The sequence below is a fragment of the Perognathus longimembris genome, chromosome 9, assembly GCF_023159225.1.
Source record: "Perognathus longimembris pacificus isolate PPM17 chromosome 9, ASM2315922v1, whole genome shotgun sequence".
Lineage (NCBI taxonomy): Eukaryota > Metazoa > Chordata > Mammalia > Rodentia > Heteromyidae > Perognathus > Perognathus longimembris.
In genome coordinates, this window is record NC_063169.1 from 17,998,764 (window position 1) to 18,015,872 (window position 17,109).

Below are 17,109 nucleotides of genomic sequence, written 5' to 3' on the forward strand. Positions count from 1 at the left end.
CATACTCTTATGTGACCATTAGATCCCATGATGATAAAGGAAGTAGTTGGGGTAATACAGAAAATACACACTGGCTGGAAATAAGGCCTAGTGGCAAGAGTGCTTGCCTCATATACATGAAGCCCTGGGTTCAATTCCCTAGCACCACATATACAGAAAACGGCCAGAAGTGGCACTGTGGCTAGCCTTGAGCAAAAAGAAGCCAGGGACAGTGCTCAGGCCTTGAGTCCAAGCCCCTGGACTGGCAAAAAAAAAAAAAAAAAAGAAAAGAAAGAAAATACACACGTTAATACAACAACTACAAATAAACTTAATTTTAAGTAGTATTCTAAAAAGAAATGTACTTATAAAAATACTTTACCTAGCCTCTGTTGACAGATCAGCTCCAAACAATATAAAAAAGCTTTGTCTTTGTCTAATCAAGCTGCAAGCCGACAGATTTTTGTTGTTTTTTTTTAGAATCTCATTTTTTTTATCATCTTTTTTTTTTTTTTTGGCCCGTCCTGGGCCTTGGACTCAGGGCCTGAGCACTGTCCCTGGCTTCTTCCCGCTCAAGGCTAGCACTCTGCCACTTGAGCCACAGCACCGCTTCTGGCCGTTTTCTGTATATGTGGTGCTGGGGAATCGAACCTAGGGCCTCGTGTATCCGAGGCAGGCACTCTTGCCACTAGGCTATATCCCCAGCCCTAGAATCTCATTTTAATTGCTAGCCTTTTAACAGAAGTAGACAAAATAGTATAATGTCTTCCTGTATACCTATTACCAAACATTATCAGCCAACAGCAAGTCTTGTTTCAGCTTGATCAGGCTTCTCCTCTCAGTACCATTGACGTTATGCTAGGTTCTCTGGCATCTATCAACTGCCACAAACAGCCAGGAGGTAAACAAAAAATGTCTGAGTATTGGGTTAATGTCCCCTGGGAAACAATTGAGAATCACTAATATATACTAACCCACTGCTCTCTTCTCGTGGCCATTATTTAGACTCTTTTGTCTCCATCTTTCATATTGAATGTGAAGCAGTTTTTGACTGGATATAGATAATTCAGTATACCTGCTTTGCTCCAGATTCATGCTGCTGTACTGATCTGCTTCTATTCCTGATGTCCTCAAATCTAGTTTATCATATTAGAGTGATGTTTTTTAAATAAATTGGGCCATATGCCTGTCCTGCTTAAAAAACCCCTCATGGCATTCCATTCCATTTGAAGTAAGCTGCAGAAATTTTTATTTGAAGTAGGCGGCTTTGTATGAACTCTTCTAGCTTATTTCTCTGGACTTACTTAATGCCTTTCACATTGTGTTCCCTCCCAATTACACTTTTCTTGTAATACAAAAGAATACACTTCAGAATTAGCCAAAAGAATAGAGACAAGGGGCTGGGAAGGTGGCTTAGTTGTAGAGTGCTTGCCTAGCATGGATGAAGTCCTGGGTTCAATTCTTCAGCACCACATATATAGAAAAGGCCAGAAGTGGCACTATGGCTCAGGTGATAGAGTGCTAGCCTTGAGCAAAAGGAAGCCAGGGACAGGGCCCTGAATTCAAGCCCCAGGACTGGTAAAAAGAGAGAGAGAGAGAGAGAAAATGTTTGCATACCAACTTTGTTAGCTAATATGCAAAATTGCTAGAAGTAATTCATAATATTTGCTTAAAGTTTATATTTATATTTTTTCAGGTGTTATGAATGTGATGAAAAATTATCAACACATTGTAATAAGAAGGTTTTGGCTCAGATTGTTGATTTTCTCCAGAAACATTTTTCTAAAACACAAACAAGTAAGTGAAACAGTTAAAAGAATTCACATTAAAATATGATATTTTATACTTTGTATAAAAATTTGTAGAGTACCCTAGATTTCATTGTGATATCTCTGTCTGTAACTTGAATGAAGATGTAATATCACAAATTCTTAGATAGCAGTCCTGTAATGTTGCTTTGTGATATGTTTACCTAACCATATGAGAAGTATTGCGTGACTGTGTCATGGGCTTTTAAACCAGACAGTCCTGAATTTTTACTTAGATTTTCTTATTTATTTGCTATGGGACATTTAGTCCTTAGTTTTTATAGAGTTAGGGTAGTAACTTTATTGTGTGAAGGTATTGTGAGGCTTAGAAATAATATTTTGAAAATATTTAGAAATAATATATGTAAAATCACATGCATGCAGTCTGTGACACATTTCTGGAAATGGTATCTGTTACATAATCACAGTTCTTATTCTAACTGCCAAGACCACAATACTGCTGTCACTTCAGGCACCAGCCAGAAACTCAAGCATTCTCAGGCCCTTGTATTCCACTAACTGGCTACAAATTTGGGCCATTCCCCTCTCTCTTCAGATTTGATAATTTGCTAGAATAATGTAGGAACTTGGGAAAGTGATATACTTAACATTTACAGTTTTCTTGTAACACAAAGAATATACTTCAGAATCTTCCGAGAGAGACACAGGGCAAGGTCTGCGAGGGTCCCGGGAAGGAGACTCCTGGGTCCACTCCACAGAGAGTGAAGCCACCAAGACTCGTCCTCACACCCATTCCCACAGGGGTGTGTAGCAGTCTGCACAGAGAAGTTGTTAGTGCTGCGAGTTTTTACTGAGGTTTCATTATGTGGGCACGATGGATTGAGTCATTGGCTGCTTTGACTTCCGGTTCCCTGACCATCTAGTCACATGGTTTGTCTTTCTAGCATGGGCAGCCCCCATCCTGAGTCATAGCTCTTTAACTCTATCCATCCTTCCCTGGCATCTGGAGGCCTTCAGCATCATTTGGTACTCGATGGGATAAACACATATGCTTCTTGTAAGCTGCCACAGCTGTCTGCCTTTATAATTGTGTGTGTGTGTGCGCGCGCGCGTGCACGTGTGTTGTGTATTTGCGAATGTGTACCAGTCCTGAGGCTTGAACTCAGTGGGTACTGTCTCTGAGGTTTCCTGTTCAAGGCTGGTGCTCTACCACTTTTGAGCCACAGCACCAGTTCTGGCTTTTTTGGTAGTTAATTGGAGATAGGAGTCTCACCTGGCTGGCCCTGAACTGAGATCCTCAGATCTCAGTGTCCTTAGTAGCTAGGATTACAGTCATGAGCCACTAGCACATGGCTTATATTGATAATTTTAAATGATATTATAAATATCCAAATGGCCCTTGGCAGAGAAAAGGTTCTGCACCCAGATAGAAGGTAGCAGTAACACGCTGGACATGTGTGACTTCACACCTGTAATCTCAGCTACTCACAAGGCTGGCATCCAAGGATCATAGTGTTAAGTCAGCCCAGGCAAACGTATCCAAGAGACCCTTTATCTCTGGTTAACCAGCAAAAAGCTGGAAGTGGAAGTATAGTTCAATAGGTAGAACAATAGCCTTGAGTGAAAAAATCAAGTGAGAGTTCCAGGCCCTGAGTTCAAGCCCCATTACCAGCACTAAATAAATAAACAAAGAGACAACAGAAACTGAAAAGCTTTTTTTTTTTTTTGCCAGTCCTGGGCCTTGAACTCAGCCTGAGCACTGTCCCTGGCTTCTTTTTGCTCAAGGCTAGCACTCTGCCACTTGAGCCACAACGCCACTTCTGGCCATTTTCTATATATGTGGTGCTGAGGAATCAAACCCAGGGCTTCATGTATGTGAGGCAAGCACTCCTGCTACTATGTCATATTCCCAGCTGAGAAACTGAAAAGTTATCTAAGCGTGTAATTACCATCAAAGACAAAAGAAAAATGTAGTCGCCAATTATTTTCTATCTCTTAATGTACAGATTTCTTTCTTAGCTGTGTATCATTAATGAATGAGTAATAAAGAGGTTGGAGTAAGGGTAAGCCCAGCTTCCAGGACAGCAAGGGAGTGACTATTACTTATTATTTACTTATTCAACAGACATTTATTGAAATCTTACATTGTGGCAAGGATATTAGCCATGGCTCCACTTCTGCTTTAATAAAGAAGTGGGAAAGCTGGGCATCGGTGGCTCATGCCTGTAATCCTAGCTACTCCCAAAGCTGAGATCTGAGGATTGTGTTTTGAAGCAGCCCAAGCAAAAAAGTCCATGAGACTCTTAACTCCAGTAAACTACTCAGAAAAGGCCGGAAGTGGCACTATGGTAGAGCGCTAGTCTTGAGCAAAAGCAGCTTAGGGACAGAGCCCAGGCCCAGAGTTCAAGCCCTAGAACAGCAAAAAAAAAAAAAAAAAAAAAAAAAAATGTGTGTGGTGAAAGATATTTAATACTTCAGCAAATGAAGTTGTCTCCTGAAAACTGCATGCACATGGCATTTGTTTTGTTCACCATAATAAGAAGATAATATAGGTCAATAATGTAAATGTTGATGAAACTACAATTACAGAAATTATTTTCTCTGCTGCTGTGTGTGCACGCGCGCACTTGTGCATGTGTGTTTGTGTGCACGCACACGTGTGTGTGTGCGTGCGTGCTGGTACTGGGGCTTGAACTATGCCTTAGCTTTTTTTTTTGGTTGCATTTTCTTTTTAAATTTTATTTTCTTGTCAAGATGCTGTACATAGGGGTTACAGTAACATACATAAGGTAGTGAGAACATTTCTTGTCAAACTTGTTACCTCCTCCCTCATTTTTCTCCCACCTGCCTTCCTCCCAAGTTGTATAATTTACAACATATTGTCTTGTAAGTATCACTGTTGCATTAGTTCGCCCATTGTCCTCTGTCTCACCATTTTGATGTTCCCCTCCCTTCCCTAATTCACATAAATGTATATACAATACCCAGGGTACCAAACTCTAATACAGTGACATCAGGGGCTAAACATAAGGAAGAAAAATGCTAGAAGAAATAATTTCACATAGTTCATTAAAAATAACAACAATGAAAAAACCAATTGTTTCAATATCTTGAAGTTCATTAGCCTCATTTTATATGATCATATGTACATAGTCATTGAGCTATTGTGATCCTCTGCTAATACTATCCTAGAGATGTACTAATTAATTATTATCAATGAAGGAAAACAGAGAGAAAATCAAAACAACATTGAGATTATCAAGAAAACGAATAGCAGATACAGGAGGGGATGTGGCCAAAGGGAATGCTACTACACTGTTGGTGGGAGTGTAAGCTTGGTCAACCACTCTGGAAAGCAGTATGGAGGTTCCTCAAAAGTCTAAACATAAAGCTCCCCTATGACCCAGCAACTCCACTTCGGGGCATATAACCAAAGGATCACAAACAGGGTCATACTAAAGCTACCAGTATAACCATGTTCATTGCAGTATTATTTACCATAGCTAAAATATGGAACCAACCCAGATGCCCCTCAGTAGATGAATGGATCAAAAAAATATGATATATATACACAATGGAATTCTGTGCTTCTGTCAGAAAGAATGACATTGCTCCATTCGTAAGGTAATGCCTTAGCTTTTTTTCCCCAAGGCTGAATTTCTGGCTTTCTAGTAATTAATTGGTTATAATAGTCACCCAGACTTTCTTGCCCAGGCTGGCTTTGAACTTTGATCCTCAAATCTCAGTTTCCTAAGTAGCCAGGAATACAGGCATAAGCCACTGACACCTGGCTTTTCTCTGCATTTTTTTTTTTTTTTTACGCAAGTTTAAGAACAAAGCCAGGGACTGGGAATGTGGCTTAGCAGTAGAGTGCTTACCTAGCATGCATGAAGCCCTGGATTCAATTCATCAGCATGACATAAACAGAAAAAGCCGGGAAGTGGCGCTGTGGCTCCAGTGGCAGAGTGCTAGCCTTGAGTAAAAGGAAGACAGGGACAGTGCTCAGGTCCTGAGTCCAACTCCCAGGACTGGCAAAAAAAAAAAAAAAAAAAGAACAAAGTCAGTGATTTCTATTTGATTTTATAAATTTCTGGAGGGTGCTAGGAAGGAAGGAAGTCCTTTTTTAAATCAGTGTGATAAAAACAACTCAGAAGGGGAGTAAGATTTATCTTGGCTCATAGTTTCTGAGATTTCAGTCCATAGGAATCTTGCGCATCCTTGTGGTGAGGGAGGACACATGGCAGCAAACGTACGTTCACCCTCTGATAGCCAAGAAGTGGACAGAGCAAGTCAGCAGGGGGCTAAGGCAGAATACAACCCCAAAGCCACATGATGATCTACGTTCTCTAGCTTGGCCACACTGAGTTTCTTCCCAAATAGCGCCAGCAGTTGGGGAGGAAGTTTTCAACCTCCAACGCTTGAGAGCTGAAAGACGTGATTTAAAAAAAATAATGAGAATACAAGCAGAGCAAGATTTCTGCTTTAATTGATATGGTGCATGTAATATACATTTGGAAAGGAAAGAAATCATGGAGCTAGCTTTCAAGCTGACCCTCAGAGAATTGAATTCAGGGCAGGTGGAGAGGAGAGAAGAAATAACTTCATGTGGTTGGAGGCACTGTGCTTGCCTTGATTGCCTTTGTGGAAGCATGCGGAACACCTGGCAAATGGCTTTTGAAGGAGTTTGAGAGTCAGCAGAGCATCCAGAATGACAGAGTTCTGAGTTCATGGTTGCCAGAAGTCCCAGAAGAAAATGTGGTTCTCCTTGTGGGCCAACCTACAGCATTTGGCAGGCAAGTTTGGCTTAAAGTAAGATTCCAGAGCATTTTAGAAGTGTTTTGGATTAGTAATCTGCCATGAAGCTTCAGCATATTTTTAGAACATTCTTGGAAAATCATAAATGAAAGTTGATATTAAGCCAGGCGCTGGTTGCTCATGCCTGTAATCCTAGCTACTCAGGAAGATGAGATCTGAGGATCATGGTTCAAAGCCAGCCCAAGTAGGAAATTCCATGAGACTCTTGTCACCAGTTAACTACCAGAAAACCAGAAGTGGTGCAGTGGCTCAAAGTGTCCTTGAGAAAAAAAGCTCAGGGACAACGCCCAGGTCCTAAGTTCAAGCCCCACGACTGACAAGAGAAAGGAAGAAAGCAAGTTAGTTGATACTAACATTTGTATGAATGCTGGATCTGATTTTGAAGACTTTAGAAAAAACTGTGAAGACATGTAAAAATGTTGGTATGTGGTTGCTTGGTTAAATAGTGCCACAAGAGTATAGTAGTAGACTAATGAGAATATTCTGGAATAGTATCTAATATAGAGTAATAAGAGAAAAAGAAATTTTGTTTGGAAAAATAGCTTTGTAAACTATCTAGGCTGACAGGGAAATGGTGTGTTCCAGGCAGAAGAAATAGCTTTTTAATAGGTCTAGGGAATTCTACCGAGCTGAAAGGAGTTTTGTGGTGTTGGGGGGTGGTGAGAAGGGAGTCTCAGTAGGTAAGTATGAGCATATGTTTAAACATGGTTAGTTTAGAATTTCCCCTGAAGGCAGTTTTATACTTTGGATAGGTTACTTGACTTGTAATATGTGGACAGGAAGGTTACTTGAATCATAGTATGAAGACAGTAATGCTTTTATATACACACGCACACACATATATGCCCATTTATTACACTAATGTCATATGACTAAGTATTTCTAAGGGAAATGGTTAACTGGGAGTTTGTTTTTGAGAATAAACAGGTATGCAGTTTCAAGGTAGGAGAGTTATGGGGAAGCAAGTTTTTCCTTTTCAAGATTAAACTTCTTGTCAGCTGTAGAAATGGGCAAATTACATTATTACTGCATCACTGGGTTAGGTAATTGCATTAAGCAGTTGAGATGAACCCCAGCGCAGGTTCCCAGAAGAATGCTTACAGCTGTGTAGGTTTCACATCTGATGTTCTGATTTGCTCAAAAAAAAATTCCTCCTGCCACTTTATATACATAATGAAAAGTTCATCTATAACACAAGATTGAAAAAGGTCAAATAAATGTTCTTGTGAAACCCAATCAGAAAGACGTATTATTCAAAAGTAGACCTAAAAGCTAGACATGGTAAAAGATCAGTGGGGGCTGGGGTTCAGCAAGGGGAATGGTGGGGGGCAGTGAATAGGCAAAGCAGAAGAGAGGATTTTTTAGGGCAGTGAAACTACTCTGATGGCACAAGGATGGATATGTGTCATTATGCATTTGTCCAAACCCATAAACTGTACACCACAGGAGTGAACCTAACGCAAACTCTGGACTTTGGGTAATAATGATGTGTCAGTGTGGGTTCATCATTTATAACAGCCCAACCATACTGGTGGGGATGTTGGTCATGGGGAAGGCTAACACATGTGCGACAGAGGCGAATGGCTCAATTTTGCTGTGGACCTACAACCTAAAAGAATAACATTTATTGTTAAAAAGTGATCTGTGTTTTCTGAAAGGCTTATGAGATAGTTACTTCACTCTTCTTGTATAAATGGCCACCAATGTATTCTACAAGTACTTATAGGATACAGAAATTCTGATGAAGTACTGTTTTTAATTGGCTTGCTTTCTGTAAGCTAGACAGGTAATTGACAATCCCACATTCTTTTCTAGATAAGTAAATTTGATTTTAATGCTGATGGTATACCATTTTAAACAAGACTCAAGAAAATTAAGCATATTCAGTTAAAAGTTATTAATGCTTCTGGTATACAAAAGTCATTACTTATGTTGGTTCTTTTGGTTTTATTTATTTAGTTTATGTGGTAACAAGGGATTGAACCCAAGGCATCATGACTGCTAAAGTGCTTACTCTGCCATTAAGCCACATTCTGAGCCCCAGTTCTTTTGGTTTTAGAAGATATAAGTTTTATGAGTCTTCATTTGAAAACTGAATCAGTACATTGTATAGTGGATATTTGAGAATAAATATATTATGACCTTTTATAGTAGCAATTTGAATATTTGATAGTTTTTTTTAAAGTAATGTTTGTCTTGCCATAAAGTCAGTGTCCTACTCTTAAGAAATTTGTTTTCAAAACTGAGCACTAAAAAGTTATTTGTTTTTGTATATATCAGGGATTGGAAAACAACGTATTGGATATTTAAAATGTAACTTATTTTAACCTGCAGAGATATAAATCCAGGAATCATGAATTTACATTTCTTGAAAACTTTTGCTAAGATTAAAAAGATAGTTACTTCTCTTGTGTATATATTTCTAATAACTAATATACATACATATATATGTATGTGTATGTACATGTGTGTATATGTGTGTGTGCATATGTGTGTGTATATATAGAGAGAGAGTAAGAGTGCCAGTTTTAGGGTTTGGCCTCAGGGCCCGGGCTCTGTCCTTTAGCTTTTTTTTGCTCAAGGCTAGCACTTGAGTCATAGTTCCAGTTCTGGCTTTTTTTTTTTCCTTCTTCTGGTTAATTGGAGATAAGAGTCTCACAGACTTACCTGCCCTGGCTGGCTTCAACCCACAGTTCTCAGATCTCAGCCTTCTGAGTAGTTGGAATTACAGGCATGAACCACTGATGACAAACTATATATTTCTTTTAAAGTCCTTTGTTTTTGTTTTGGTGGTGCTTGTAATTCAACTCAGGGTCAATGCTCTGTTACTAAGCCTTAAACTTATGCTCTGTTACTAAGGCAAATGCTCTGTTACTAAGCTATATTCCAAGGCCATTGGTTTAATTTTTATATTTATGATTTAGTACCCTTTACTTTGTCTTCTGAAAAAGACAATTGTCTGATATTTGAATATTTGAAATCATTAGTATGGTAGACATTTTGCAATTAAATACTTGGTTTTGTTGTTTACATATATATATATTTTTTGCTGGCTCTTCAGCCAGTTTTCTGTCCCGCACAGTCAGAGGTCTATATAAAACCTAGAAGGGCTTGGCTCGTGCCTATAATCCTAGCTACTCAAGAGGTTGAGAGCTGAAGCTCTGGCCTTGAAGTCATCCTGGGCAAGAAAGTCCATGAGACTTATCTCCAATTAACTAGCACAAAGCTAAAAGTGGAGCTGTAGCTTGAGAAAAGAAAAAAAAGGTGGGGGGGGGGAGCTAAAAGACAGTGCCCAGGCCTTGAGTTCAAGACCCAGTACCAGTATCGAGAAAAAAAAAAACCAAAACTATGAGGCTTACGCGACCAGCAGCTCTGAGTAGGCAGACTGTATAGGCTTATAGGTTTCAAGGTAAACTGCAGATATGTAAAAGATACTTAAGAAATTTAGCTAGTAAAAAAAATAAAAATATTAGCTAGAGTGCTGGAGATGTAGCACAGTAGTAAAATGAGTGATTGCATAGGCCCTGTATTCTATCCTTAGAACTAGAAAATAAAAAATAGATACACTACCTTAGTTTCCTCTCAGTGTTCTTTGACCCTTAAGCTTGTATTTTCGTACTGTGTAAGGGACTTCCAGATGGCATTGTCAGTAGAGTATATTAAATCCTTTTTAATAAAATCATGCTTTCATATATAGGTAGTACTTTTTAAAAAAGTAAATGCAAGTAATCTTAAAATGAACAGAGCAAATGAGAATCAGTTTCATAGTTTATCTTTTAGTTATTGTGGTTTAGTCTTTTTAGGTATACTATACTTCAAAACATCTTGCGGTCTAGTTTTTCTAGTATTACATTTTCTGTTTGGGACGAAAAAAAAGTTATTAAAGTGAATGTGATCTAAACCATCTACACTGCCAAACTGACAAAGCTTTATCGTCTCTATAAATGAAATTACAATCATTCTTAGAAATTATAAATTGTGTCTTACTAAAACACACATTCCTACATTTGTCAGATAATTGAAATGCCAGTCTGACATCTCTGTTTTGAACTAGAATCATAACTTTCAACAGATATTTTTTCTTTTTTTTTCCTGTCTGTCTTTTGGTTTGTTCTTTTGAAGCAAAATCTTTCTCCATAGCTCAAGCTGGCCCAAGCTAATATCAGTCTCCCTGGTGCCGAGAATAAGCATATGCTACCATACCCAGTTTTAAATACACAACATGTATACTTAGTTTATAGAGGCTTTACTGAAATAATGTTTAATGTTATAAGTTTAAGGCTTAACATCACTGTGCCGTTGATGATTCCTTATGTTCTAGTCATAGACAATAAGCAATTTAGTATAAATTACTATAAATAGTGGTTCATATAGTATCTGACACCCCATAGACATTTGATTAATCATTTGAATTTTAAAGTTGCACTTTTCAAATACAAAACTAGAACGTTACTGTCTTCCCGTTACACGAATGGTCTGATCTGTTGGATACTCACATCCAAGAGCATGGTTAATGTGGATGTTTTCTCACAGACTGACATAGAAAAGTCAACAGAGCCTTGCCACGTGTGCAAAGTGGCAATTTAACCATGAAATGAAGAGTTTTTATTGCGCTTGCCCTGTGGACATGTTCTTTCTGGCAGTGCTGTCCATATTTGGTGGTTGTGCATGGAGAGCCAGGTGGTGCCAAGCAGCACCGCACACTGAAGCGTGGACATCTCTAGGTTTGACATTTGTCATCCCTTTCTGCTGAAGGGAAGGAGAAAATCTGTTTTTCCATATGTTTATGCTTTTTTTTTTTTTGCCTGCAGTTTTGTCCAGATGGTCTTCTGAACATTGTTTACTTTGAGATGTTATCCCAGATGTTTAAAAAAAAACTAATGTGTAAACATGGTGCACATATAAATTATGTGCATGTTATGATTTGTAAATGGTTTTCTAAGGTTAAAATATAATTTATTCTGGAAGTATTTTTATATTGAGTGTGTGTATTTACATGCAGTTATATCCTGTAATGTTTTGCTTCCGAACATTGAATTTTCAAATTGAAAGCTAAAACCTTTTCAACTTTTTCTTTTTACATTTTTAAAACTTTTTTTTCACATTATCAAGAATGTTTTAAGGAGTCATTTGTCAGGGTTTCATGTACTCAAATCTGCAAGAATCTGCCCTACTGCATTTTTATAATTATTCTCATTCAAAGTAAATTATTGATGAGAATGTAGATAGCAAAATGACAGTGGACTTATAATTAGAATATTATTATCATCTTGAGAAATATGAATTAATCTTTCTGAAATTGATATTTGCAAATGTAAAAAACACTTAACTGCTTTGCTTAAGTAAAATGGAGTCGTACTTGGATTTCAATTACTCTTTCATCTTGTGTCTCATAAAGGTCACTGTGAAAACATAAATTGGCAATACAGTGAGAGTCTGAAACTTCCTTGTTCTAGGTTCTAGTTGGGCTAAGAGGCAGATTGCTCTGTCTGCAAACCCAGCCAAGATCCATGTCAGAATCCCAAGTTAATGCAGAGAAGAACAAGCAAGACAGGAGTCTGGAGTTGAAAGTTAAATGTGACTTTTGCTATGTTGTAGGGACTACAGCTGACTCCATCTTGATTAGGGAAACCTGGTAGGAAATGTTGAGGGGAGTGGATTAGGTCAACCTGACCCCAAAATTCTGCTTCTGTAAATGGCTTGCTTGTTTGTTACTTGCTTTACCCCCGGGGTCAACCTCCTACATCTGTGCTACACTTTTACCTTTATAAACCCCAGCTTGAGGGCTGTTAGGGGACAGTGTTAGCGCCTGAGTCTGCACTGTGTCCCAGGCCGGTCAGCCCACTTTCTATGGTCACAGTGTCAGTGCCTGAGTTTGTGCTGCATCCCTGGCTGGTCAGTTTGCTTTTTGCTTCCCCAATAAATCCATCTTTTTGCTTGAGACTGTCTCTGAGTGGTGGACTACTGGAGGGACGGGGACTCCCCTCCCTTGAACCCTGTAACAGACACCAGTTATTTAGTAATAACAAATACTTTTTAAAAAAGCAAACAGGAAGCTGGGGGTTGGTAGCCCACGCCTGTATTCCTAGCTACTCCATAGTCTGAGACCTGGGGATTGCAGTTTGAAGCCAGCCTGGGCAAGAAAGTCTATGAAACCCTTAAACCCTTATCTCCAATAAACTACCAAAAGAGATGGAAGCGGAGCTGTGGCTCAAGTGGTAGAGTGCTTGCCTTTAGCAAAAAGAAGCTCACGGGGCTGGGGATATGGCCTAGTGGCAAGAGTGCCTGCCTCGGATACACGAGGCCCTAGGTTCGATTCCCCAGCACCACATATACAGAAAACCGCCAGAAGCGGTGCTGTGGCTCAAGCGGCAGAGTGCTAGCCTTGAGCGGGAAGAAGCCAGGGACAGTGCTCAGGCCCTGAGTCCAAGGCCCAGGACTGGCAAAAAAAAAAAAAAAAGAAGCTCAGAACATTGCCCAGGCCCTGAGTTCAGGCCCTAAGACCTGTACGCGCGCACATTAAAAGATACTGCAGGGCTGGGAATATGGCCTAGTGGCAAGAGTGCTTGCCTCGTAAAAGATACTGCAACATTAGTTATTAGGACTTGGAAGAAAAATATTTTTCAAGGAATAGATTTTTCATAATGCAAGAAACACTTAGAAGCCTCCAGCTCATTTTTCTCAATGAAATAAGATGTTTCCATATTTTGAAAGAAAACCCCAGCTGAGGTGGGTGGAGCTCAGTGGGAGAACAGTTGCCTAGCACGTGTGAGGCTTTGAGTTCAGTCTCCAGTCCCATAAAGAAAAAAACATGGGAGGAATGAAGGATGTAGGAAGGAAGGAAGGAAGGAAGGAAGGAAGGAAGGAGGGAGGGAGGGAGGGAGGGAGGGAGGGAGGGAGGGAGGTTGAAACATGAAAACCATAAAGCCAAGATGAATGGCAAACTAATCAAAAAAATACCCAGAATGTACAAGAATAACCAGAAGAAAAAATAAGAGAGCACACAAGTAATGTATTATAAAGAAGACTCACGAAGCTAGGAATTTTGGCACAAACCACCCCCCCCTTTTTTTTTCCTGTTGGTCATGGAGCTTGAACTCTGGGCTTGGACGCTGTCAATGAGCTCTTCATCTTAAGGCTAGTGGCCCACCACTTTGAGCCGCAGTGCCACTTCCAGTTTTTCTGGTGGTTAATTGGAGAAAGTCTCACGGACATTCCTGCCTGGGGTGGCTTTGAACCACAATCCTCAGATCTCAGCCTCCTGAATAGCTAGGAGTATAATTGTGAGCTACTAGCACCTGGCCACAAATATCCCTTTTGATGGGGCTATCAGAGCTGTGTTTTCAAGCATTTAAATGATGCTTCCTATGCTTTATGCTCTCAATTTTTAGCTTATGTAATCTTTATGAAACCTCAGAGAAAGTCTCTTAGTCCCATTTGAATGATAATGGGGCCTAATATAGGTGCACTCCCCCACCCGAGAGCCATAAGTACTGGGTCAAGCTATTTTGAAGCAGTGTGTGTGTGTGTGTGTGTGTGTGTGTGTGTGTGTGTGTGTGTGTGTGTCAATGATGGGGCTTGAACTTAAGTCCTGGGCACTGTCCCTTAGTGTTTTTGCTCAAGTATGGCTGTCACTCTGCCACTTAGAGCCAACAGCCTTCTTTTTGATGGCTAATTTGGAGGTACCAGTCTCATAGACTTTCCTGCCTGGGCTGGCTTTGAACGGTAGTCTTCAGACCTCAGCCTCCTGAATAGCTGGGATTACAAGTGTGAGCTGCTGGTGCCTGGTGTTTTTAGACTTTTAATTTTGATAACAGAAAAGCTCACAAGAATGTATAATGTAACAAAATCTTACTCATCATTTCTTCTGCTTATTAGTTGTCCTTCTCTTATAAGGATTGCCTCCCATTCCCTTTTTTCTTTATTAAAAAAATCCATCTTTACACTAACAATAAAAAAAAATTTGTAATTTCTGTCTTATTCTGTGAGTAATGTTACTCTGTCCTTATTTATTTTGATGGCCAAATTAGTACTTGTGTGTTTTGAGCTCCTTCCATCATTGGTTTTGAGCACTTCACTATTGTCTGGTACAACAAAAAATGGTATAGGTTGATTTTTCAGGCTTCTCCAGGCTTAGAATCAGCCTTTTCTTAATAGGAAATGGTATTTGGAAGCCAAGTCTTGTTTTCCTTTATAATTAACTAGAATTTACCTAGACTATGATGTGACATATAGCTCTTCTGTATTTAAATGATTTTAAATTAGCTGCAGTAGCAATAAAATATATAGCCAAAGACATTTGCATTGTATTTTTGTCTTTCAGGAACACTCATTCAAACAAACAATCTTATTTACTTTTAAATATATTTAAATTATCAAATGACATTTAATTTTACATCTCATGTCAGTGATGGTTTCTTTAACTTGTAGATGCATTTGCTCGAATCCTAAAGTTTTGTGAAGAGAAATATGAAACAGGAGAAATAAAGAAGGGAAGACAAGCAATCAGTGTGTCCTCAGTGAAAGGAATTACAAATTTAGGGAATACCTGCTTTTTTAATGCAGTCATCCAGGTAAAAGCCATCAAAAAGGTTTATAAAGTATAAATACTCATCTGGGACTGGGAATATGGTCTAGTGGTAAAGTGCTTGCCTCATATACATGAAGCCCTGGGATTGATTTCCTTAGCACCACATATATAGAAAAAGCTGGAACTGGTGCTGTGGGTCAAATGGTAGAGTGCTATCCTTGAGCAAAACCAGGGACAGTGCTCAGGCCCTGAGTTCAAGCCCCAGGCCTGGCAAAAAAAACCAAAACAGTATAAATACTCATCTAATTAATTTGTATGGGCATTAGCATATGTACAGACTACCAAATGGCTGCTGGATATTTGTTGTTTTAGTGGTCTTCTCCTGTTTTCTTCCCTTTTTAGTTTCTTTGGCCATCATCAAACACATATGCCTTTGCTTCATACCGTGCTTCCTAAAGGTCCTCTATTTTAATATCACAAATAGTGATATTTATTCTGTGTACTTTATTTATTTATTTATTTATTTTTTTGGCCAGTCCTGGGCCTTGGACTCAGGGCCTGAGCACTGTCCCTGGCTTCTTTTTGCTCAAGGCTAGCACTCTGCCACTTGAGTCACAGCGCCACTTCTGGCCATTTTCTATATATGTGGTGCTGGGGAATTGAACCCAGGGCCTCATGTACACGGGGCAAGCACTCTTGCCACTAGGCTATATCCCCAGCCCTGTGTACTTAATTTATATCACTTAAATTTAAAATCTTTTTCAGGCTTTTTGTTTTTTTTGCTAGGCTAGATAAAATTCTGTCACATTATTAGCTTCCTAAGATCAGAGGGAAAAGAGAAGTGAATCCGAATTTTATTTTACTTTTATTTAGAACTTGGCACAAACTTACATACTTACTGAAATGATGAATGAGATAAAAGAAGATGGCACAAAATTGAAGATTGCTCTTTCTCCAGATTCCCAGATGGTGAGTAAGAAGTAGACCTTTCTGGATAGTACTTGGTTTCAAATGAACTACCATTATCATCGAAATAAACTTTTCCATTTCTCAGATTTGTAAACTGGGATGGTCATTGGAGAACTTCAACTAAATAATTCAAAAGAAATACAACATGAAACATGTTGAGATTGTTTTGGGAAGGGAGAAAGGAATGGTGATAGGGTGAGACTGATAGGAATACATTGTAAACAGGTGTGGAGATATAACAATGAAATCCCTCCTGTATAATAGCAGATAAATCAAAATAATTGAAAGTAAATCAGCTAAATTTTCCAAAATTATCGCTTTAGGATATAGTTCAAATATATCATTGAACCAACCATGCAAAGATATTGAGACAGCCTTTAAGCAAAATAACACTGGAAAAAATTTTGGCTTTGTTGAGCAAAATGCAGAGATTACTATTTTGTACTTACTGGTGTGACATTTACTTAAATTTAGCACTTTTGTTCTTAGATATAAATAGTGAGCATCTGGAGTTTTTTGAAGTCTAATCTGGTAATGGATTTTTAACGGGAAAGAAAGAAAACAAGCTAAGAAGAAATAAGAGCTGAAAATGACATTCAGAGCTGGCTTAACACCCCACCCACCTCAGTTAGACCACATTCAAATTATCTTACAGGGCAGCTGCCACAAACTAGCTTTCTCTGAAACTGCTACAGTAAGACAAAACAAAGGTATTGCATAATGTATCTAAACACACAAAACCAGTATCACTGCTTTAGAAAAATCTCAATATCCTCTCTCTTGGCCAACATAAGAAGTGAAGAATATGCTCTCGTTGGCATACCTATCACGGAAATATGTGTGATGATACCATGATGATGACATCCTGTAGAGTAACTCTCCACTTCCTATGACCAAAATCCAAATCCTGTGTAGGTTCTTGTATAACACCATCTCACCGAAGCATGTTCCCTAAGATGTGTTCGGGCTCACCACACTTAGTAATCAGTTCATTTTATTTGCTCTGGGTGTGTTCCTGATGGACTTTGACTGGAGGGCATTGCCACA

The 17,109-nt window shown here is 39.0% G+C and overlaps 1 protein-coding gene across 4 annotated transcripts in view; it reads left to right on the plus strand.

The window, feature by feature from the left end:
* Positions 1 to 17,109, plus strand: part of Usp45 (ubiquitin specific peptidase 45) — a 58,790-nt gene that overhangs the window by 11,024 nt on the left and 30,657 nt on the right. For all 4 annotated transcript variants that reach the window (XR_007212064.1, XM_048353776.1, XM_048353777.1 and 1 more), the window contains exons 5-7: positions 1,676 to 1,776; positions 14,994 to 15,136; positions 15,967 to 16,062. Coding sequence is in view for 3 of the 4 variants with exons in the window: in XM_048353776.1 (XP_048209733.1) it covers positions 1,676 to 1,776; positions 14,994 to 15,136; positions 15,967 to 16,062 (340 nt within the window). In the remaining variant the exon portion in view is untranslated. The remainder of the gene's footprint in view (positions 1 to 1,675; positions 1,777 to 14,993; positions 15,137 to 15,966; positions 16,063 to 17,109) is intronic.